The 25,324-nt window shown below is 45.4% G+C and overlaps 1 protein-coding gene across 1 annotated transcript in view; it reads right to left on the reverse strand.

Annotated features, from left to right (window-relative positions):
• Positions 1 to 25,324, reverse strand: part of CACNA1H (calcium voltage-gated channel subunit alpha1 H) — a gene marked incomplete at its 5' end in the record, with an annotated part of 222,698 nt that overhangs the window by 42,370 nt on the left and 155,004 nt on the right. Inside the window, 5 exons of the mRNA XM_080353920.1 lie at positions 884 to 974; positions 5,056 to 5,211; positions 6,204 to 6,321; positions 6,932 to 7,117; positions 8,090 to 8,241. Coding sequence (XP_080210046.1) covers positions 884 to 974; positions 5,056 to 5,211; positions 6,204 to 6,321; positions 6,932 to 7,117; positions 8,090 to 8,241 — 703 coding nt within the window. The remainder of the gene's footprint in view (positions 1 to 883; positions 975 to 5,055; positions 5,212 to 6,203; positions 6,322 to 6,931; positions 7,118 to 8,089; positions 8,242 to 25,324) is intronic.

Raw genomic sequence — 25,324 nt, forward strand, 5'->3', positions numbered from 1 at the left:
TGCAAAGCTGGTGCACAGTTGATGCTGTGGGTTCCTTGCCAACTATTTGCAATGGGCGTTCATTTGATCGCTTGGCATTTGAAATTTGTTGCTTTATCCACAGACTAAGCAGCTCCATCACCTTGCTGTGATCCAGCTCTGTCTCAGCTTCCCCAACAAATTGCTTCTGCTGCTTCCTTAGTTGAATTCCATCTGCTCACCACAATCAATATCATTTCCTTAGCTGAAATGAATCCTGGTTTAGAAGCATGTGAAGTAATCCTAACAAGAGCCCAAGCTGAAAATCGAAGTATAGAGGAACTGAACTGGTTCCTGTTTACCATCAGTTTACTCACTCTATTAAAATATATGATCCCTCCCTGTCCCCTATCTGGTTGCCAACTCTACAGAGTGAAGACTGTCACCTATTATTCCATGTTTATAGTACACTACTACAATGTGGCCTTACCTCAAATCAATTGCCAGGCCCTCCTATAACACAAAAGAACACCAACATTTCCATCAATCAAACCTCACCTAAATGTGTTTGTGCGAGAAACCAAAAAGAACAGATGAGCGCATGATTGATTTGAAAAGCTGCCGAGAAGTAGCGTGAGAATATTGCTGTCAGCAAACCATTCTGTGGTAATCGTACAGAAGAAATGATGAGACGTATCTAAATATGCTAGTGCAGTTTAAATTAGGAAAAACATCTGTTTAAAGGAAATATCAAAACTGATTTAGCTTTCCTGACATCTTTTGCATAGCTGGTCTGTTAACACAGCTATCAGGTTAACTGCCAAGTAAAATGGATTCTTCCCCCATAACTTTATATGAAAAGATGACTGTGGAAGCAGGGTTGTAGCTCTCAGATTCCGAGGAAAACGCAGAGACAAAATCCTACCTGTTGCTCGGAGGTCTTTTAGCTTCTCAAAATCATCATCGAAGTTGGCAGATGTCTTGTCCTCATCTGTGTCTGACCTGTTGGCATCACCCTGCAGAGAGGAGAAGGATAATTAACAGACCAGATTCATTTAAACTTTAGCACAAAAGACATTTGGATTACTTAGCAGCTCAGAGATACCTCAGCTCCCCATGGTTAGTTTAAGTGTGACCCCAAGAACGAGGAGGGCAGGATGGCCAATTCCCTCTGACACTGCCCTGGGTAGGTCCATGTTCTTTGTTTCGATTCATTTTCATACTTGGACAGAAAGGATGATTCTGTAATGTCATTGTGTTTCCTACACTGCACCCAGCCTCACCGAACAGCGTATTCCAGGGGAGAACACGAAAGTGCAGCTGTAATCAGAGGAGTGACTAAGACAAATAGGCACCGTGGGGTTCCGTATTTGCACTCTCCATGATCCCAGCTGAAAGCACTCAGGTTTTAATGTCAAAGGATGTCAAAGGGTTTTTTCTTTATTTGACAGCACTGTAAATTTGACTTAGATCTGAAAATCCATCCCTGATTTGCTTTCTTCATGCTGGCTGGTAATCGAGATCGTATTGGGAAATCTCTTGGCAACATTGAAGCTGAGGCAGAAGGAAACGGAGCCAGTTTGCCTGGCAGCACAGTATCATTTCAGGACAGAGAACAGCCAACTGCCCTCAGACTGGCTTTCCTCCTGGAAGTCCAGTTATTTCTTTTTCCCTTTCATACATATCTACCTCTGCTACCACAAATGACCAGCCTAAATAATGCACAAGCCTGGGAGAGAAGAGCTTTTGTCAGGTTCTCTTCTGTTGGGGGAAGTCGGCAGAGAGGAGATTCCAGAAGGCTGTCGGCATGATGCTGGCTTGATCCATCAGGACTGCAGAAAAGCTGTGCAAATTGATAGCAAATGGTTGGATTAAAGCAGCTGATCCCGAAAAAACAGGAGCGCAATTCCTTAACTGATGTCTGAACGAATCGCTGTGGTTTCTAGAGACATGGTGCTGAAGTGGCAGTGAGCTTAATTTGCTCCGTGATGTATTGCAGCCAAATAGACAGGATGACTGAGAGCCTTAAGCTCCCTTATTCATCATCTCTGTTTTGGAGCAGAAGCACTAATGCAGAGTAGATGAAAGATTTGCATAATTTTTGACGGTTTGTCTGCTTTTCCAGAACAGCTCTGGGGTAGAGTGCAAAATGACATGGGACCAATGTAAGCACAAATATGCAATTATGACCCTGTTTGAAGCCTGGCTGCCCGTTGTCCTAAGCACAAATGTACTAAAAATGGCTTTGTGGCCACTTAAGCCTCTTCTCTTTTAGGGATACTCCTGCCAAACTTGCTCCACAGCCATATCAGAACCTGAGATCAAGCTGAGACTACATACTGTGATTCACAGTACAATTTTTAGTGTTGCTGAAACACTGCTGACGGTTTGGAGCTTAGAGCAGCTCTAATGTGCACCATCATAGCTGCACAAGTCTCCCAGGAGTCTCTCTCCATCAAAATAAAAGAAATACCTGAAGAGAGGGAGGAGAAGTGGACCTCAGTGTCTTCTACAACCGCTAAGAGCACCCCTCTGTAAGAGGGCAAAGTCCAAGGGGTCAAAACAAGAATTTCTGCTGTATTCCCAACATCCCAACAGAGCCAGGGATGACAAAGGAAAACCCCAGAAAATCCACTGATAGTTCTTCCCGGTACTTGCCCAAGGAGACTGTAAACATCTTTGGTTTACAACCACAGCTAAGTTATGCATTTATAAGTGCAAGACTTGAATCAAGCCCCGGTAGCTGAAATCCAGCCCTGAGACAGGTTTTCCGCAACACAGCTAACACCTCATCGGGAGACAACTGACAAGCCCATAGGCTTAATGTCAGGATTAGTAATAAATGGAAGTGGAGAGCAAAATGTGCCCTGCAAATGTCATGCCTGTGGTTGCTGGCCTTTTCTGAGGCAGCACTCGGTGAATAATACAAGCTTTGAAAACTACTCCTTACATACATGTAAATCAAGGAGCCATTAAACCGGAGCAAGAAAACAAGAGTCGTTTGGCCAGGTCTGTCATCAGAGAGTATTGCACGAGGCTGCACATTTCTGGCTTTACATTAACAGGTGATTCAACATCCAAAAGGGCAGGTAAGGAGCAGGATCTGTGCTGTACAAAGACACCCGCAAGCTGCCAGGTTGCAGAGTGGAGAAAACTTTCTTCTGCCTTAAAGCAATGAGGAACAGAGGATGCAAACTGTTGTATGAGGGCTCTCTGTGCCTGAATGCAGGATTGCTTGAGGAGCAGCTTCCAGTCAGTCGAGTCACACATGCTGGTTATCGTCCGTTTGGGTTTCCCTGGCATCATGTCCTCTTTTTCCACCCAGATTTGCTGGTTGGTGGAATCTGAGGATATCTCACACATCTGGCCACTGAATAACTCGGAGCTACCGCATGGCCAACTGAATTGGTTGCTTCTGCATTAGTTCAGGAAAATCCATTACTTTAGCACAGACTTCAGTGTGCTACAGCCTGTGTCATTTTCTAGCAGAACTGGGTTCCAGCACAGACACTTTGAATACGGCTTAGGCTCTCCTAGAGGAAAAACCCTTCTGGGCTGGAAGACAGAGGCTACTGCAGAGCCTGTAGGAATACTGCAAATCCTTTGCTTTGGTCTTATTAGGTTAGCGGCTAAAATGTCCAAATCCATCTGCGACAGCTTGCGCTAGAACAGGAATATGGCAAAGGTGCTACAGCATCCAGGGCAAAGCCAGGAGATGCTGAGATCGGTAACACTGAGGAAAAGACAGGAATTTGGCAACAAACAGTGTCAGCACGAGCTCCCGTCACTGACACATGGAATGTAGGCTTGTTCTTGGAAAAAGTCCTTCTTGCGCTTCTTGGTCAGCTGTGCAGGATCTTCAGGGCATGGACCACACTGTACAGGACATCAAGATGCCCACTAAAGCAGTGCTGAGCTGTGAGGTTTGGAAGCCATGAGCTGTGTCTTCTCTGCGGCTGCAGGTGACACTTGCCACCCTCAGCATCCATGAAAGAGCCCTGAGTGACGTAGATCACGATTGTCTTTTTCCAAACTGGGGCTTGCATCCTGTTGTTTCAATTAATTTTCTCCTGCTAGTGCTGTGATGAAGCTAGGAGGAATGTTTTAATAATGAATCTATGCAGACATCCTTGAAAGACATAAATGTGGCTGTGCTGGCTTGAGAGAAGGGGATTTTTAGTCCATAAATATTTCAGTTATATTCCATGGTCAGCGAAGGTTCACCTAAGTGTGATCTGAACGTGGCAAAGGAGAGCATGATAACCATTTCTGGGGAAAAAAATAAGCCCTATAAAAAGAATTTCTTTCTCCTCTTTCCCTTGGGAGTTAAGGTAGTGAAAACTGAAGCCATTATCTCATTTTCCTTCTGGCTCTGTGCATCTCTGAGCCGATCCAGCACTAAGCAAACCCTCCCTTCTTGAGAGTTGCAGAAAAAAAAATGTAATAATTAAAAAATCCCAAAGCATGATGTTAGCCCTTTCAACGCCACTATTCTTAGCTTTAACTGGGACTGGATGACTTTCGATAACTGTCAAAAATTATACCCATTTACACTAGGACTTTGAAAAAATCTTTTTAGTATTTATATGTCCTAGATCATCCTAAGTATCTAAAAATTTAATGTTTGTAACCTTGCAAGACAGCTTTTGAACAGCTATGCTAGTAGCCTCAAATAACACTCAAGAGGCTGAGTCACAAAGAAAGGCTGGGACTGAGAACCAGTTCACATCCGACCTGGTCCCCATGACCAGAACTGGCTGGATGTGTTGAAGACCTGAGGTCCAACATAAAGAAACACAAAAAGCAGGACATATGGGAGATTGGGTGAGTTAAATTAATCCTCAATTATTTATTCCAGGTCACACAACAGACCCTGTAGATCAATCAAAGTGCTGGTCTCCCAGGTCCCATGCCAAGTCCAGGGGGCCTTATTTGCAAAGGCAGATTTACAAGAGCTTACACATGCCCAAGCCAGCTCATCTACATCCCTGAAATATAAATTCAGGGCTGCTTGCATGGCTCGATGTTTGCACTGACACAGATTCATCCCTGCACGTGCTTCTCAGTTTTCACCCTCCCTCTGCTCTGATCTCTTACCTCTGCCTGGAAGCCTTCGACCAGAATGGCAACAAGAAGGTTGAAGAGCACGTAATTGCCGAAGGTCATCAGGGCCACAAAGTAGAGTGCTGCCCATGAGGACGTAGATGCCATCCCGTTGTACAGGACCACGTTCCAGTCCTCTTGAGTGAGGATCTGCAGAGACGTGAAAGGGAAAACTCTCTAATTACTCCACTCCTCTCATGCACAGTGGCTGCAAATACAGGCTCATCAATATCATCCTCTCTTTTTGACCTTTTCTGAGCACAGTCATTAGCAGGTCTCATGAGAACAGACCACAAAACATTCCTTTATGTAGATGTCTGCACGTGAGAGCTTTCTCCTGGCCAAACCTCCCGCTCTCAAGGCAGATCTGGCACAACGGCGCCCAGAGAGACGACCAGTTCAGATCCTAGATATGGTAACACGAAAGATGTGCTGATACGAGTCCCATCATTTGGTGGCGGACTTGCCTCCTTTAATAACCATCAGAAGATAACAGACCTGAGGCCAGAGCTGTTCTCTCCTTTCGGGTTGCTCTTTATAATGCATCTGGAGCTAAAGGAAAGGGTAGGGGACATGATATTTGATGACATACATGACATTGGGTGGCTCAGGAAACTCAGGCAAGCAAAGTGGTTTCCATTAGGTAAAAGCACTGACAAGCTGGGCAAAAAAAAAATGCATCTTCGCAAAGTTTTGCTGCAAGGATCCTTCCTCAGGGATTCCCACTCTCCTGGGTTTCCTGGAGTTCAAAAAGCCTGGGGCCTAAGAGAAATGGATGACAGATTTATGCTCCATATTAATTCATGCTTACAATGAAAATGGCCTCTAACCCTCCTAAAAACAAGGTAGCTTTGGGGACAGGAATGCAGTCAGCTGCACTGAGTCATGCCACTCACCCAGTGACGATTTTTAATGGATTGCTTCTCTGTTAGGGCTTATAGAGACCAGCTAACTCAGGAACATGATCATTTTGCCCTAATAACTTTGCAGTGCCATTTAAGTCCAAATTTGACACTTACTCAAACAGCATTGTTTTTTTGTTTATTTGTTGTTTTTGTTGTTGTTCATTTGTTTTCTTTTTTAAGTGAAAGAACTTGTCTAGATGGTCTACATTAAAAGCTCCCAGAGGATCCACAGCTTACCTGAAATACAGTCACGATGGCCCAAAGTAATGAGTCAAAATTCTTTCGGTCTGGAACTGTGTCTCCTGTATCAGTTTTCAGGCTGAACTTGCATCCAAAAAGATGCATGCCGAGAATGCTGGAGTGGGAAAAAGGGAGATGGAAGAAACACATTATTGTGCGAAATATGGTTGCAGGGAGGACTGCAGTGAATTTTTGGATGCTTCCCCCCTGTCAGTGTTTGGTGTGCCAGTGGTATGTCCCAGGAAGAGGGCTCTGCTCCACCACTGACATGATCACCGATCGAACTGCCATTTGGTTCTCCTGTCACATTCCATTACAATTGTCTACACTAAGACAAATCAGGGATCTCCTTTGTCTAGAAAATGACAAACCGTATTGTCAAAAAAGACAGAAGTCTTAGAGTCTCTACAACCTCCATCTCAAATATAACCCTGGTAGAGTCAGTTACTGGCAGATTCCTGAGACATGGCTAAAAGACCCTCTCAGGAACTCCCAGCACAATTGTTGCCTGTTTGTGTACTTCATTAATGTACAGAATTATAGTAGTTAATGAAAAATAGAGACCAAAAAGAGGTAAATAGTCTGTTGAGTGTCTGCTTGCCAGTCTATTGTGAGCACTTCTATCATGTAGGTAGCCTAGCAAATGCAGCATATTGTTATTCTAATCTACATATTACTTAAGCAAGCTGAAAAATTAGTCAAAGAAGAGTTGCACCCTCTGGTACCTGAAGATAAAGATGAAGAGCATGAGCAACATGCAGAAGGTGGCTACGTTGTCCATTGTCTTCATCAGGACCACCAGCTGGCGACGGAGGGCCGGCATGAAACGCACCAGTTTCAGCACCCGGAGCAGCCGAAACGTTCGTAGGACAGAGAGGCCTCCATCCGACTGGCCAATGATCTCCCAGACACTGCAGGAACAGCAAAAGAACTACAAACAACAGCCCCGAGCAGGCTGGTTTCTTACAGGATATCACACCGTTGAAGCCCTAAAGGGGTAGTTTATTTGTTGCTACCTCCTTGCTTCTGAAAAACACCTTCGCTTCCTAGCTGTGTAGACACACATGCTCCTACATAAACTATATCCTTCATAGCTGGTTTCTTGATTCTTTAATTCCCTTGCTTTCTGTGGCTCTTCACACCACAATGTGTCTCCTGCTAGTCTGCATCACTACAATCGGCCACAAGGCTTGCCACAAAATGTGGATCATAATTTTGCTAATATTCAGCGGGATTTACATTTATTAGGGTAGGCTGGTGTGATCAGGCCACAGACTGGCCTTTGTTCTGGGTCTCTATTGCTCTTCGCTTCTCTGAATCGAAGTGACGGGCCAACTGAAGTCAAGAGCACTCTCCTGGTTTACACCTTCTGTGCCTCCCTTGACTTCTCTGCCCCAAATTACTGATGGAGGGGTGACCAGCACTGCTAGAAAGAATCCCAGCACAGAGAGGTGCTGCACGAGCTTCTCATCCCCAGGCTGTGACATCCCCAGTTTAGGCTGGGACAGTGATCCCCTGGGAGAAGACAGCAGAACTGTGCCCTCTTCTGCTTGCCCTGTTCCAACCAGAGTTATGGGTTAATTTGGGAGAGGCAGGACATGCTGCTGGGACACGGACACCCCCAGCACTCCTTTCCCAGGACCAGCCACCCTGCACTTCAGTGGAAAATTGGCCACAGTGCCAGATGTGTGGCGTAAATAGACTTTGTTCTCCATCTGCCAGGTCCATTTACTTTGGACAGCCCTTCTTTTGGCCAGCAAAATTATAGCACATCGTACCCAGAGATCCCTGGACTAACATGTCATTCCTGTACCCCATCCCACTCCCCAACTGATCTGAGCCCTCAGCAGAAAAGCCACAGTAGAGATAGAACTGGCAGTGACCTGATGACAACTATGATCCCATCAAAGATGTTGTACGGGTTCTTGATGTAGCCAAAGAGGCCAAAGGCAAGGAGTTTCAGGAGCATCTCCAGGGCAAACATGCTTGTGAAGACGATGTTACTGATCTCCAAGGCGTTGGTCAGCTCGTCCGGCTGCAGGGCAAAAAAGCAACATGGTCAAACCAAGGAAATGGCTAAAATGCAGATCCATTCCTCCCGCTCTGGGATTTGTGCTAATGATGCACAGGTGCTACATCTTCTCATGTTCCTTCCAGAGATCCATGGAGGCAGGTAAGTGTCTGAGCGAAACAGCAGACAAGCCTCATGGACAGTCCCTGTGAGTCTTACTGGAAACACAGAATCCCACCCCATTTCTGGACTGGTCGCAGAACAACTGTGTCAAATACACGGGCCCAAAAAACTAAAGCTATGCAAAGGAGAGGGCTTGTTCACTGCTGCAAGGTACAGGTATCCAGGTGAGTGGCTAGTATGGCTTGTAAGGCTTCTATTTGGACTTGCGTTAGTCAGGCTGTTTTTATCACACCAACCCCAGCAGAGCTTTATGGATACTGTTATATCCATAGCAGGATCCCTGTCAATACAGCACAGCTCTATTCATATATAAACAAAGCAGTTTTCTTGCAGGCATCTCTTAAGAGAATTGGGAAAACAAATACCTGTAAATGTCAGTAGGATCAATAGTTTTATCTACCTTGAGATCTCCATTTTGAAACTGTCCCCAAAAATCCCCAGGATCGTTTTTCCTTTCTGAAGTCCTAGTTAATAATATACAGCAGATTTTGTTAAACTGATAGGATGGCCCTGAGTGTCAGGATTCCCTCCAGGATCAGTGTGGGCTTCTCTGAATGTACAAGACTTCATGCAGCTTAGATCCAAGAACTTGTTTTTCCATTCCCCTCCTTTAATACCAGCACCAAATTACCTTGGGCTACAGCCCTGCTTTTCGAACAGAGCCTTAGATGTGCCTTTCCTGGGAAGCACAGCAACGTTTCCCCATTGCCCACGCTCCAAACCGTGGCACAGCAGGGACAGATGCAAAAGGTGGGATGTGGTTTGCTCACTTACTACTGCTCCTTCAAACAGCACCAGGCTCCGCAATGCGCATTTCTAATGCTCACGGCCTGCTCCTTTGCAAAAGAAAGTGAGTCTTTTTCATTTCCTCAGTGAAACAATATTGTCTAGAAAAAGGTGTTATTTTCATATCTGACTCATCTCCTGACTGATAATAGCTTCCTTTATTCCCCATCCGTCATTAGACGCTATGTTAAAAATCGGCAGCTTCTTGAGGATGTTGTTGCGTGATTTGAGGATCTGAAGGGAGAAGACCATTGTAATTCTGTGGCACAGCCATATTTAACTCCACACTCTGCAAACCGAATCCTTGGCAACTGAAGGTGAAACAGTTAACTCGAATGTATGACGGGCCCACACATCCCCTACTACAGGCAGCGACAGTCTGTGGGCTGCTAATGAACCATCACTCACAAGCTAAATTACTTTATGCCATAGACTGGCTTTGGCTCAAGCAGGAGAAAGAGCACTAAGAGCCTCAGTCCTCATGATTATAATCCATATACGCTAATTAATCAGGGACACCAGGGGAAGGACTGTGCAATTTTTGGTTCTTTAGTCTCTAGCAAGGGGTGGCCCAGATGGCTGCATGGTGCATTGAACAGCCCAGTCACCAGGTTGTCCTCCTCACACCGTCCTTGCTGCAGGGACGGCGATTCCCTCTCTAACGTCGATCACTGCTCGTCATGCTATTCCCTTCCAATGCCAAACCAACCTGGGCCTTCCTTTCACAATGAAAACCCAGCTGAAGAAAAGGGCTGCTCTAAGATGCCATCTAACCAGCTCCCCACAGAGACTGAGCCTGAAATAGTCCCACTGGAAGCCACAGCGGTGACAGGACACGATGCTCACAGTGTCCTGGAGCTGTTTGTCAGGAGCAGCGTGTGGCTGACACATTGGTCTCCCCTCGGCCGGGGTTATACAAGAGCATTCTTGACAAGAAGCGAAATAACTTGCTAGATTCCTGCATCCCTCCAGGCAGCAGACTGAGGGCTCCTTGGGACAGGGTGCTTGTGGCAGGCTGAGGATAGCTCGTTAGCATGTTGATGCTGCAAAATTAATGACACCATCATCAGCAGGGAAGCTTTAGCTTGGGCAGATTTGAAAGGACAGGGTTGTTCTGTAGCACTTTCTGCAGGGAAACACAGAGAACCTGCCCATTGTGACCTGCAGTACCAGCAGTGGAGTTGTCTGCTAATGTCCAATTTAATTCAGAGTTCTCCAAATTGACCTTGTTGCTGCCAGATGTGCTGCCAAGAGTCACAATTTTACCGTGAAAACTGGGATAGCTGGTGATCATTTCAAAATCCCTAATCCTGGAGTTATGTCAATACAACAAGACAATCTCAGGAGTCGTGACCAAAAAAGCCAGTATCCAGCCTGAAAAGCCTTAGCTGACCAAACTTAAAACAACCTCAGGCAAACAGAAAGAATTTGTCAGTTGTTATTCTCTAAAACACCAAGATTTTTCTGTGGCCTGTTGAAGTCATGACATTGCAACCAGTTAATCTGCCGATACAATTGCTTATAATTCCTTATTGCTCACTCTCCAGTGCCGTAACCTTTGCTTCATATAAGAGTTCAGAAGAAAAGACGCAGCCCCATCTCGAGGGCATGAGGAGGAGGGGAGGACAAGGAGGTGGCCCAGATGAGATCATCAATATCTGCGATGAGGAGCTGACCCAGCAGATCGAGACGCTGGGGGGACGCCTGGGCAAGGTTGAAGGACAGCTGATCTTCATTATCCTTTAGTGGTGAGGCAGAACTAATCCGCTGACAAGGGCTGCTGTGACGTGAGGGGTTTGGAGCGCAAGTGACATGGAGACAAGAGCCACCAGGCACAGACTGGGATGGATGGCCCTGTGTGCTGGCTGAGCTGCCGATAGGAGCTTTTGTGTGATTAGAGTGAAAGCTGAACAGCAGATGAGCCAAGCAGCCAGCGCTACAGCCTTCCAGTGTAATCACCGTCTTTCAACACCAACTGGAGCCTAGAAAACAGCCCGCCATAGATATTTTGATGGCTTATGAAATGGTTTGTTGATTAGAGCGCAATTCGTTTCCCACTTCTCTCACTCCCCAATGAGCAAAGATCTCGGAGGAGGGTCAAGGAAGAGACATTTGAAAGCCGAGATGGATTTGACCATTCCCCCGGAGTCAACCACTAGGAGGCACTGTTGTTTTGTTCAAATTTAAGCCAACCCCAGAGCAGGAATTTTTCCAGGAGTCTTTTTATCTGGGAAAAACAAAATGTTGATTTGCTGAAAACAAAACTTTTCATGGCAAGGATTATTTTTGTCCGACTTCCTGGCTGGAGGAAAATGAAGTTGCAACAAAGCTTTTAAATTGCTTCAATGCCTTGTTTTGACCTTCACAACATGCAACTTCCTTTCTAGCAAGGAATGGTTAACAAACAAAACTTGATGTCAAAATGTTGTACTTCCAACAGGGTAGTTCTAAAGTGGTATTTTTTGCTTTTTGCCAAATACTTTGTAAACCTTAGCAACTCTGACAGAAGGAAACTACTTCCCCACCACAGGGCTCCAAACTACACCAGTGAAAATGATTCAACCGAACCCTCATACTTTGGGCTGCAGGAGTAAGTTTCCCACCATTCAAGAGAAGGACAGAAACTGTGTGGGATCCATTTCTAAGATTTCAGCATCCTTGGAAATGAGTTTAAAGCAACAGCCTTGACTCCAGGCAAAACATGAGCCAGGAAAGCACAACCACCTCTACTCACTTTGAAGGCCATATTTATGCTGTGGAGTATTTCAGCGATTCAAACCCATGTTTTTATTAGGGACAAACCTCAAACGTTTCAGCAGTTCATTCCAAGTTCAGATAAACAGACAAAAAAATCCTTTTCTAAATAGTTTGGGTCTGAAAATCACGGAAGACTAGTCTCCTTCTGAGGATCTGATACTTCTGGTTTTAGCAAGAAGCAGCACAACCCCACAGCCTTCCCGGAATCGGGAGAGATTCAATAAAAGAGAAACCCATAATGGTCAAATTATTGATGGCTCCTACAAGCAGCGGATGAAGAGCAGGAGTGGGACTTTCCAGCTTTACATTCTCTTTGTGCAACTGAATTACAACAGTTCTTCAAGCAAGACGCTGTCTCTTTGTGCCTCTCTTTGTCCTCTTACTTGTCTTCTACCTCGTCTCTTTTGATTGCTGCATTCACAACCACATATTTTACATAGCTTGGGTTGAATCACCAGCAGAATAGCACCAAGCCTTGGCTGGGGCACCTTTTTATTCTGATATCGAGGAGAAATAATCACTCCTGCATCAGACTGGAGAAAAGGACTGCTAGACACCTGGTCCCTCCTGCTGAACGACCAGAGAAGGAAGTTTTCAGAATAAAAGATGTGCTTCGTTTCAGAAATCTCTCACCAAGCCCAAAGCAGCCGTTCGACTCCTCCTGAACAGGGAGAGCTGAGGCGGCAGAGACGCAGAGGAGTGGTAAACAAATCCAGAACATTTAGTCTCATAAACATCCTTTGCACTTGTGTTGTTTTTTTCTCTAGTCCTGGACCTAAAGCTGTCAATGGGATTTTGAGCACTTGTTTACACTGGCTTTTCTGCTTTATATTTTTAAGTTGGGTCTGCAGAGACTCTGACCGGGAAGAGGAGAGATAACGAACTGTCAGTTTGCACTTTGCTTCCGGACACTCTGTATTTTCTCTCTTCGCCCTGGTTTTGAGGGGCTGTCGTTTTCCAATTTCTAGCTATCCCATTGCAACCGATCTCACCTGTCTGCAGCCTCTGGCATCATCCCCATTTCACAGAATTAACAACCAACGGGAACGCATGAGAGAGGGACGGAGCGGGGAGAAGGCATTCAGGCTAATTACAATGAGGTGGAAGAGGGAGGGGAAATCTGACACATGCAACTTTTCAGATTAAGAAACCCAAACCACAGCAATTAGGGCAATACTGGATAACCCACCCAGCACCGAGCAACTTTATTTTTTAGTACGCTCATAGGTCGTGAAGGCATTTGTGACCTGTGCCCAAGGACTAAAGGTGGGACCAGCTCCCGATACTTCCTAGCAAAGATCCATGAACAGCAATGCACGGAACAACACCTCCAAGGAACAGGTCTAACTACAAGGATTTCTCTTCCCTCCAGCCCTTCTGCACAGCCTGCACCTCCTTCCAAATATTAACACAAACTCCTGCCTTCCAGGAGCCAGGCAGTGGTGATCTATAGGAACAGGGTTTGAACACTCTGCTCCCCACTATTGAAAGGAAACCTAATTATGGGGATTTTAAGATACAGGCAGGGTCAAGAACTCAGGAATTCCTGCTGTTCCACTGAAGGCTTTTCCAGGCGGCATCCACTTGCTGCACAGACACACAGGGGATGCCAGGACACTTGCAGCCTCGGTCGTGATGTCACCAGCTGCAAAAAGGGCGATGGCCTCAAAAAAACCATGCAAGGTGCTACCGAATGCAGTGCAATTCTCCTCCTCGCACAGCGGAGCGGGGAGACGGCGCCTTTGGCAGCTCAGCCTCACGCTTCACCTTTTCATCGCACAACTGACATCTGTGCTCGCTTGTCCGAGAGGAGAACCAAGACACCGCAACCAGGCGCCATCGGGGTCCATTCCCGCCACGGGGTCTGCAAGGCGCAGGGAAACCCTCCGCATCTCCAGCGTACACCGATGGCAGAGCACGGAGCTGTGCTTGAGCCAGCTTTTCCTCTACGGAGAGAGAGTAAAGCCTGCTTTACTCTACTCAGAGCCATATAGCCGTCTACATAACTAATCTGTTTAACTGATGGATTACTGGGCTCCATACTACATTTGTAGGGTTTATGTGCCGCTGTGAAAGCAATCATGAGATGAAAGCCAGTTTTCTGGCACAGATTAAAGCGATGGTTTGGGAGGGATTAGGCTTTTTTAATAAGAAATATTGTTCAAAAATTGCGGAAAATACCTTAAATGAATTTGAAGTGCTTGCACCACAGGAGAGGAGCAAATCAATGACATTACTAAAGAGAGTCTAAAATTAAGAAGTATTCCTCTAACTTTTTCTAAAAAGCTAGAACACATACAGAATGTGTGTATAATACTGTTATAATATAATGTTTGTATAATATTAATATTACAGGCAGACTACCACTGCACTTGGCAGTGAGCATCAGTCTGCAACCCTGGACCTGTGTGCCTTCTGAATACAGGATGAAAGTTTGGATAAAACGTTGCATGGGACTGTTGGAGGCTGGGTTTAACCCATGGGGGAAGCGCAGGGGTCTCCAACCCACAGCCTATCTCTGTCCTTTCCTCTCCCCGAAGGTGGCTGGTTTATCCCAGTCCTTACAGCACCCACGGCTCCCCCTGCCCATAGCTCACCTGCATCCCGAGCAATCCCCAAATTCTTGCATTCCTAACAAGCTCAAGCTTTGTATTTGAAACCCTCAGCTGTGTTTCCTGCATGCTCACACCTTCGGAAACTTAAATCAAACACCAATTTCCTGACTGTATCCTTTTCCTATGGCAAATTCAGTTGAAGAGGAGCCTTAGTCTCCTCAAAAGACACTGACAGTACTCCTGGGCACAAGCTCAGAGCCCTCCGAAGTCAGCCCAGCAACCAGACACAGCACAGGACAGGCCCAAGCTGAAGTTTCTAAATGCTTAATGGAGTGTACAGGAGAATCTGTCACCTCGAGCACCCCTGAGGCTATTAATTATTTATCCTGTCCAGAACAATGTAATCAGCCATTCAGCAGGAGAGTGGATGTGCTACGTGCAATTGGGGGCTGGTCTCTTCCCTCAGTCACAGCAGGGATTTATTGCCCAGGCAGAGGAATTCCGTCCTGTCGCCCCCAAACACCCCCGCTCTGCACACCGGGACAAGAACAGCCTGAATATCACCGCAGATCTACACTGGGATGCAGAAACGATGCAGTTTGAGGGGCCCATGTGTTGTCCCCAAACTTTTGCCCAGCCTGTGCGGGGGCTGAGCGCTGGTGATCACATAACTGAAAACACCGGTAACTGAAAATACTGCCCTGAAACCCCAGAAATGAGCAGCTTGAGCCAGACAGTGGATTTCACACCTGAATAAGAGCCCCATGTGCTCCGGGAATGTCTGCAGGCTCTGTCAAAACCAGCTCGGGCTGGGCTGGGGAACACGATTCACACTCCAGTAATGAAATCTAAGTGTATAATGTGGTGAAACTGTAATAATAAACTTGAACACCCTCCGGCCCAGAAGAAGGTGGAAGAGCGAAGCCGCAACATCTCGCAATCGGGGACTCAACACCGTGGCATTTATATGCAGAAGGGACAAGGTTGCTCTAGACTTTGCAGGGTGTATGTTTGGGTTTTTTACACCTATTTCGTTCTAATGTCTGAAGCACATTGGGAAAAGATCCTCTTGGAGGGAATGTAAAGAGCCCAAAGCTCGCAGCCAAAGCAGAGACCCACCAGGGAATGTGACATCTCTGACAACTGCAAGCAAATGTGAGGGCTGCATTTTGACCTTTGTTTTTCTAACCTCCCTCCCACCCCCTTTTTTTTTTTTGCATGTCAAAGACCCAAGAGAATAATTTTGATATTTCTAATGTAATTAAACAAACAACCAAACCAACCAAACAAATGAACCCCAAGCAATTTACAACCTGGCTTCTCTCCTCCTCTGCATTCCCTGCCCTTTTAAAAAATATGAAGAATAATGCAAGCGGGCCTTTCAGTTTCTGCATTTTAAAAACATTTCCTTTTAAATTTTTTGATGTAATTTATTTACTACAACATAGGAATCTTACTCTCCTAAAATCAACTTCAAGCCAGTTTAGTCAATCTAGACTATGGTTCCAACCACAGAAAATGCCTTGCATTCATACGATATAACGCCTCTTACTAGCAAAAAATGGCTTGGATGGTGCTTTCCCACGCACATGAGCACAGCTGAAAGTTATTTATGCTCTATGGCCTTGGAAAGGGACCAGGGACTTGAACCAGGATGCCCCAGCTCCTAGAAAACCGCCCTGGTCACCAAGATATTTGCTATTCCGAGGTGCCTTCTGCCCTGTGCTTGACAGCCAGACACCACAAGCTCTCAGAACCAAAGGCCCTTCTCAGGAAGGGTTTCAGCGTCATTAATGGCTCTACTAAAAGCTGTGACTTTGATGAGTTTGTGCTTTCTGATGAAAAAAAATGTATTGCTGCAAAATTTCCAAATGAGCTCTAGTTAAAAGCGGGCTGGAAACAGGAGAGAGAGAGAGATCTCCTCCTCATATCTACTGATGAACGTTCACTCTCTGGCTTTCGAATTAAAGATGGAGAATTTATTCTCTCAGTCACCTCTACTCTCAGGTTTTATGCCTTCCTCTAAATGAGATCCTTCATGTGGAGAGAAAACAGTTTAATTGAAGATAGCCGACGGTAATTTTTCCTCCTTTCAATTGACCTACTTGATCTCCTAATGCTCTACGGAATTGCTTTTACCTCTCTGCTCTGTGGCATGAAAGTCACTGCTAATAATTGCTTATCCAACTCTGTATGGCCAGAGAAATGCAAAACACGTTGCTCCTTTCTGGAGCTGCAAATGGAGCAAGCTGCATACAAGCATGATATACTCCAGGTTTAAAAAAACCAAACCATTAGAATTAATATTATCTGGCAATCCCAAAGTCATATACTCTCTGGAATTTTTGCATGAATCCTTCAAGTTCACTTGGTGTTGACTCCTGACTGAGGGTGTTTCCTCCAGGAGAAACCTTGGCTGCCACATCTCCATCTTCTGCAACAAGAGCTACAGATCCGAGCCTTTGTTCTCTGGGATAATCAACTCCGCTGGAGCTTCCTCAGGAAGCTTCCCAGGCAGAAGGTCCCACATGGCACAACAGATTTGCAGTATTACTTTCCCGTTCCTCAGTTTCATTCAGCAAAACGCAATTTCATTTCAAGTGGCATAAACGCCAAGCTGGATTAGATCAATTGCCGTCTTCTCCACCCTCCGGAGGAAAGGACCTGGGCAATCTGAAATGCTATCAGCACAGAAAACTAAAGCTACTATTTTTGAATAGTAGGCCAATCAGCTGCATTATGTCTTGATAGAGGATTGCTCGGTCTGACAGATGGCTGAAAAAATAAGCCTTAAAATGAAAAAAAAAAAACAAAACAACAACAAAAAACCCCTATAATATAACTCGCTCCCCAACAAGGCCAGAAGTGCTCAGGTTTAGTTACTAAATAAGAAGTCACAGGGGGAAGGAGCCAGCTCTCCAGATACCAACCGAGGACGGATGCCTCCAGCAACACAAGAGCCCCGGCAGCTCACCTGGGGCTGTTCACCCCCACCAGCACCAATACACTGAGCAACTTCATTGAAAAAGAAGAAAAACAAATATGCCTGAACTGAGGACACCTGGATATGCCTCTGGCAACTTCCCAGTGTCTCAGAAATGGAGCCGTTACTTGTACCCCTTCCCTCTTAAGCAGCTGTTAAATGTGAGCAGGGTTCTCTCTGCCATCCCACCCCATGCCAGCTCGGATCCTCCAAGAGCCTCTGGCGAAAGTCCAAGGAAATTATACGGACTGAATCATTCCCATCCATATGCTGGTGGAATCCTTCGAAGAACCGGCAGATCTGCGAGGCATGACATCTCTTAGCAAGGCCTGTGTTGACTGTCATCCAATATATTGGGCTTATCCCTTGCCTTAAAAATATTACAATCACACAAGGAATTATATTCACACAATTCTTGTCCACTGCAAACCCTTTTTTTCCTTGACCACTATCTGTGCTGAAATCAGTAACAAATGGTCAAAAATCATCAGCCTAAGGCCTGGAATCAGCTTTGCTGGCTAATCACAAAGCAGGCATTAGAAAAAAATAATGCATCATTCATAGGGATCTATATATATTTTAATATTTAAGCTGCAAATATCTTGTAATCCATACCATTAACTAGAAAGAAGAGCTAGGCTCTACCTTTTCCTTTTAGATGTAAACTGAATCACAATATTTCAGGAGCTGGAGAATTTAAGAAAAAGCACACAATCCTGTGAGACATGCTATAAAAGGACAGACAAAAAGAACATGGAAATGTGCTGCAGCCCTTTCAGACGAAAATGAACACAGGGGCCCTGCCTCAAAGAGTCTGCAAAAGGAATCAAGGTTAACCGTTGATTTTCCTTGCTAAAATCTTGCAGCCAAGCTCCGAGCGCATGTTTCTGACTGTGCACAGAGGTTCTGGGATGCCCATCAGTGGTGGCTCCCACAACGTTCATTAAAGGTGGCAGGAGCGTGGCCATTGTGAGAATAAAGAACCATTTCCAACCTCTCTGCTTGTACTGCAAGAGGCACCTTTAGCGATGATTACATGATCTTTATCCACATCCAAGCGAGAGGTTTGCTCTCCGATAACATAGAGATCAAAGGCCTTCGGGTTGTCATTAGCAGGCAAAGTCAATAGAAGCTGTTTACTTCACCCAAGCTAATGGCACTGGAAATATTTAATCAAAAAATGGACACACTCTCTCTATTACTGCCAAGATGATTCAGAAGGGGCCACTTAAATCTATTTTGTCAAACCATTACTCATCCCTTGCTAATAGACCTTTATGGAGAGTCCCTTTGAAAAATGCGCGTTCGTGATTTGCGGGTTGTGTACTGGTATTAAGAGATGAGGCGCATCAAGAAAACACAACAGAGGATTGCTGGGAAGAAGGGGATGGGGAATGTGTTTAGTCTATATCTGACAAAGACCCTGACTTTGTCATCTTTTAAGCCCAAGGACAGGAAGCTGAAGTGGCCTGAGGGGGAAATAAGTTCAAGGAGAGGATAATTCTTGAGAAAAACTGGAGCAATCTGCTGTAACTGACATTTGAGTGCTAAGAGGAAGGTGGAAAGATGGAAGATCAGGAGACCTTTTCTGAGGTTCAAGGATCTTAGGGTAGAAGAAAGAAAATATGTTGGGTGGACATCAGGAGAAGATTTGGTGGTGTGTCTTACAGAACAGCAGGGTGTTGCCTCCTTGAGCCTTCATTCTGGGGTCACCAAGGGAAGGTTCAGCATCTACAATGACACACCAGATGTCAGGACTCCCAAACACTTTTCTGAACTTCTAGACTAATGCCTCGTCTCTCCTGTGGTCCTGAACACATATCATACACTTGGGCGCAGGCAGATCTTTATGGGCTTTCCTTTGGGATGCATGGAGACTTTGATTAACCAAGGACGTTCACTCTGGGGCAGCCTTAGAAGATATGAAACCACTTATGACCCTCATATAGGAAGAGCTGATACTCCCTTAGAGCAAGAGGATGAACTAGGTGAGTTGAGCTCAATCTGCTGTGATTTTTGTGACACTGGGCCAAAAAGATCTCTTGGATTCTTAGGATCCAAGCCACTGCTAAGATGGGTAGCTGCTACTTATAACTTTTTTCATAAGCTGATGAAGATCTGTCCTCAGGGACATCCTGCGAGGAACCTCCAGCCCTTTTGTCCTCCAAGACAGGACTGCACTTGGTACAGACTCTGCTTTGAGACGCTTTCTCTGCAGCTTCCAGAAACACTCATGAAGAACTTAAGATTTAAAAGCTTCATCAGCGTAGAGACAATTATCTGCAAATCCACGTCTATAATACAGGCAGCAACTCCTCTCTGCTCTGCAGCAAAGGTAGGCGAGGAGCCAAGAGAACAAATTCAGAGAAAATCCACCCTTCCTCACCTCTAGCAAACCTGAAGCAACCCAAGCAATTGTTACAAGCTTATTTTTGTCCCTGAGAACACAATGCAGTGAAGAGCCCAGGGTGCTCTACCCTGCAGCCAAGGCAGGCAGATGGGAACTTCAGAGCTGCCACGCTGTTCTTGCAAGTAAATTATTGATATATCCTTCTGAGCCGTGAGCATCAGACTAAAGTGGCAATTAAAACCATCCACAATGATCAAAAGGAAAAGGCAAAGACAAGAAGATACAAACCCAGAGTGTGTATATGCCAGCAGCCTGCAGTATGTGCTATAATGATCGGCAACGAAGGCTTTTAGGTCCTGATTTTTCAGGTGGGTCTTCAATAAGGGTTTGCAGGCGGACAGCGGTGAGCAAACACACCGTCACCATTTCTGCTGGAGACAAAGGAATGAGCTGCTTCTGGGACCTCACTGCCCTATTTTAGCTTTTGCATGTGTGCAAGGCAGACATTCCAACTCAGAAATATAAAAATAGCAAGTACAGGCACCATCATCCCTCTGGCTCCCTGAGACAACGGCACTTTGTTTCGCTACGGCAAGAAAGGACATGAGAAGTCGGGAAGGAACCAGAAGGCAGAGTCAGCGTCGTGGCATCACTTGGACCTTGCACGGAATGAAATCTTGGAATGACAGCCTGTGAGCACAAACCAGCGGGAGAGCTCGGCAGCTCCTGTTCCTCCTCGCATGGGCTGTTTGTATCTTACAGCTACTGGATTTTCAGCTGGCGGAATTCCCTCATTTCAGTGGAACCACCACTGAGTTTGGAGATGGCCCAGTGCTTCCACACTTCCACCTTCTCGACAAAAACAAAGCCAAACCAAAAGAAACCCCAAAAAAGCCCAATTAAATGAAATTATATTAAACCACCACCAATATAATAACCAATGAATAAAATGAATAGAAAATAACTGTGCTGGCTTTGCAATGTGTTTCTCTTGTAACATTTATTTCTAATACTGGGAGAACACAAAAATCTGGAAAATGGGACCTAAAAGTGAGGAGCTGACTTGCCATTGCTTCTTTCTTATTCCTTTTGCATGAAATATGCCTCACCCCCAAGCACGCCCTGGATTTGCAGAATGTCTCTATTGTTATGGGAACAAAACTATTCAGCAAAAAAAAAAGTTTAGCTATTCTGATTATATATAATGAAATAAAATCACTGCTAAAATAATGAAATTCAATTAGATTAGCCCTAATAACAGTAGTAATAATTACAATTATTGTAATTCACTAGTACTACAAGGCTGCATAAGGTGCAGAATTGCTGAACACCCAAGAGTCGAGACTCCCTCCCCAAGCTGCTGCAGTGGATATATTTAGTTTTGGAGGGCGTTAGATCAGCCTTGGTGTGTTGGGCAAAGGGGACTGTTATTCTAACACTAATTACACTTCTAATGGCAACAATAATAACACCTCTCGAATCATCAGCACCGGTGCCGTGAATGCCAAAGCGATGCAATTATGCGCTGCTGTCATCTCAAGCGGAGCTGCGAGGCAGAGAAAAGCAAAGGTAGAAGAGGCAGCACACGGTCACGTTTTCCTCCTGGCAGCTTTTCATATCGCTGCCGTGGCCCCGACGAGCAGGAGCGAAGCTTCTCCAGCAGCAAGAGCTGCCATACTGATCCATACCCTTCCAAACAGCTGCGCCGGTTCTCACATGGAACAGGCAACACAAGATTTTATTTATAGAGAGAGTGACTGAAAGAGAATTCAGATGCAATCTCCAGCGTAGGGGCTTTAATGAACTAGTAAAGGTAAAACACGTGCAAACAGCGAGTCCTTAAGAAAGCAACTGAGCTCACAAATGTTTCTACCCTGATGGAAATTCTCTTCATGGGTTCCCCAAATGGATAGATCATGGTGAAAGCTGTCAAATCGTTTTATTTCTTAGTCCCCAAGTGTCTCGAGGGGTGGGATACACAGTGGATCTCAGGACTTGCTCAAATGCTCTTGCTTGGGAAGGTGGTGAGTGTTTCCATGGCAATGAGCTATTGCCTTGGTGACTGTGGACCTGGACTGGTGCTGCTAAACCACTGGCACCTTTGGACATCAAGGAATTTCCTCCTTTGCTGTCTAATGATTTTTTTTTTAAATTATTATTTCTGATTTCATACACACCTAAAAGTTGCCTTAGGTGGTTGTGCTAGAGGCAGAAAAGCATAAATTACTACAGAGAAGCATCCTCTGTTCATGCCTGCCCCTCTGCAACCCACCTCAGAATTAACTTTTCTATCAGTCAGACCAACCCCAGGTCCAGTCCTGGCTACTCCTGAGCAGGGCTGAGCTTCTATCTATAAACTAGAAAATTAAGCAGAGGAGGCAGAGGACTTCATTAGCCCAGACACCAAGAGTACATTAATCTATATGCATTCAAACTTTTCAAGAGAGGTCAAACTGAAAGGCCGCTGTGTTAAAGAGGTCAAGAAGTGAGGCTGCACATAGAAAAGCAGCTTTGTACATAAACAGGTATCCTCCTAGGCAAGAAATGTAATAAGATTTGCCTGGAAGAGTAAAAAATGCGTCTGTCTCCCTCCAAACAATCTTCAGATAAACTTTGTGCTGTCATAAAAGCTTTAGCCTGGGCTCATACAGCAGAAAATTGTTGCATCTCTGCCTCTGAGAACTTGCACTGCTTTTCTTCCCAACTTTATCATTGGAACACATGTTCCTTCCAAGCGACTGGCAGCATGAAACCAGATCGAACAGAAACATCACGTGAGTTTCTTTTTAAATTTGCACAAACCCTGCACACTCTGTCACTCTGAAGTGGTTTCTATGGAGACGCTAAAAAAAAAATGGAACGGTACCCTCTGGGTGCCAAATTCAGCACGGGAAAACTTGGGTGAGCAGCAAACATTGGCCAAGACGAGTGAATGAGAGACCCAGAATACGACGGCTTACTCGGAGCCACAGATAATGGGGGTAAAATTACCGCTTTGGCTGACAGGCATTAACCAAACTGACACGCTGCATTGAGTATCATGCAGAGTTTAATTAACCGCGGGCAATGGGGCATTAATACAGGAGAGGACAGCCTGCCCAACTTCCTTACGGTCTGGACATGATAGGGAGGGACGTGAGCATTTGCAGGGCAGAAGCGATGCTCAAGTGTTAAGAGGTTTATCCAGAGCTGGAGCCACAGTTGGTCGCCTCTCAGAGCTGCTCTGGCTCCTTCATCTGCAAAACTGAGCAGAGGAGCCCAAATCTTGCAACTTCCTACACAGTCTATTTTCGAGTCTTAGGAATAAAAGCAACAAACAACAGGAAGGATGCAATTACTAGAAATAAGTCTGAACTCTCCCACACTCCACCCCATCAATCTTGACGGCTTCATCATTTGTATCATTAAGACGGAGCCATCCCATTCCATCTCGTCCCATCCGTACGGTTCCACTGATCTGAGCTCTGCTCTGCACCACTGCCCAACCTCAGCATCAACATGAGGTCCCGGTTTGGCTCCGCTCTGCTTTTCACGACCACCAAAAAGCCTGTAGGCAGGGCTGAAATGTCACATCTTGTGTTGACACAACTACCTTGATCCCAAACCTGAGCACAGTGACCCTGGAGAGACACAGCTACGAGCTTTAAGGCTCTAACGAGACCTTCTATACCAAGTACACTATTCCCAAGTATATTGAATACTTTTCAGACCAAAGTTCTCTTTAAAACAAAGCTATTTTGTCTCATTTAAGCAAATCTCCATTAAAATCAACCAGCCAGGGCTTCAAACCTCAGATGGTGCACACACAGGAGGGAGGAATCACACAGAACCATGCAAATGAGCGGCGGGGGACTGGACAGCCCAGTGTGTCCTCACTTGCTGGCAGAGTGTCACTTCAGCCATGGTAATCGGGAAATCTGTTTTTAAGTGAACACAAGAGATGGTACAGAGCATTGTCTGCCTCCCGGTGAGCGGTCACCCCTGGGATTTGAACATATGGCTGCATCAAGTCTGGCTAGTGCCAGCCTGATTCTTAAACTATTAAACCATCCCCGCAGGCTCTGCATCCTGTTCTTTCTGTGTATATTGTACAAAGGAAAAGAATTTGATTTGGGGTTTCGAGAATTTCAAACAAGGATATACAATTAGAAAAGTATTTGCTTTAGATGATGATAAATAACCCTGGACTGGAGAACCTCAGAAAATATCTGTTTTTCACTCCGGTGGGATGACACCAAGTCTTCTGCAGTGCTGTTTTACATGCTTTCCCTAGAGACCAAGCTTGTTAACCTTCATTTCACTGCATGTTTTCAGAGGAGTGACAGCTGCAGCCATAAATACAGCATTCAGATTTCATGCTATAGTTAAAAAATCAAATATGTATGAAACCCTCTGCTATTACACACTAACTAGCAAAGGGGGTAGCAGGGGGGGAAACAAGTGGGAGGAAACCCATAGCATTAAATCATTTCTGAAATACTAAAGGACTTCTGCAAGCTCAGGTGGGAACCATCCGCTTCACTGGTTGCTGCAGGGTCAGGATGTGTCTGTTAGTCTCAGCCTGTCTGTCCATCACTCACAGGTTAAACTTAGTCTCAGGACCAGCGAGAATCCGTGCACAAGAAAGGCAGGAGCAGAGGCACATCCTCAGCTATTAGACTGCCCAGACTACAGCGCAGGAGCGATTTCTGCTGCGCTGGGTGAGTATCTGTATCCACTGGTACTCTGGCAGCAGGAAGGAAGGGATGCAAATAACAGAATTCCAGCCTGAACCTTGAGATCCCAGTGGTGCCCTTAAGAGGGGACACAGCTTGGGAAAGAAGAGCGGAGAATGTGAAGAGGAACAGGAATGCTCGTTTGGTTACCTTTGAAAAGTGCTCTGGTGGGCTATATTGCCCTCTGAGGAAGCAGGGAACGGTCCCCCTCTTCACCTCTAGCTCTAGGGGCTTTCAGAGGCATTTGCAGCTCCTAATAGTCCTCAGCATAAACTGGGATTTCTGGCATTTAATCCCCCTGCGCTTCCACGCTTTGCAGTTCAGTCCCTTGTACTTTGGCACATACATCAGCTAATACCTGCCAGCGCTCCAATGTACCACATTAGTAAATGCTGATCTCTTATTTTGGCAGCTTTAAGAGACCTTAGCACAAGCAAAAGATCTTCTGCAACATGGCCCCCATAGCACAGGCCATTTGCAACCCACGCTGCTTCCAGATTCTCTGGCTGAAACTAATTTAGGCAAATGACTTTAAACTGCTTGCAGTCCCAGGCAGCAGTGACCTGGGACAAAAATGGTGACAGAGTGGGTGTTTTGTCACTAAACCCATCATGAACAAAAGGAAAACTCTGATTCTCTTCCATATTGACCAGCGTTCTATGGTTTGATTTATTTACACTTATTGATGAAATCTGAGGCAGGTTGGAGCTGTAAAGTTTCTGCCTAGACTCTGGAAAGCAAGAAGTACCCAGAACACAGAGAGAACACAGAGCCAGGG

Source organism: Nesoenas mayeri (assembly GCF_963082525.1).
Source record: "Nesoenas mayeri genome assembly, chromosome: 15".
Taxonomy (NCBI): Eukaryota; Metazoa; Chordata; class Aves; order Columbiformes; family Columbidae; genus Nesoenas; species Nesoenas mayeri.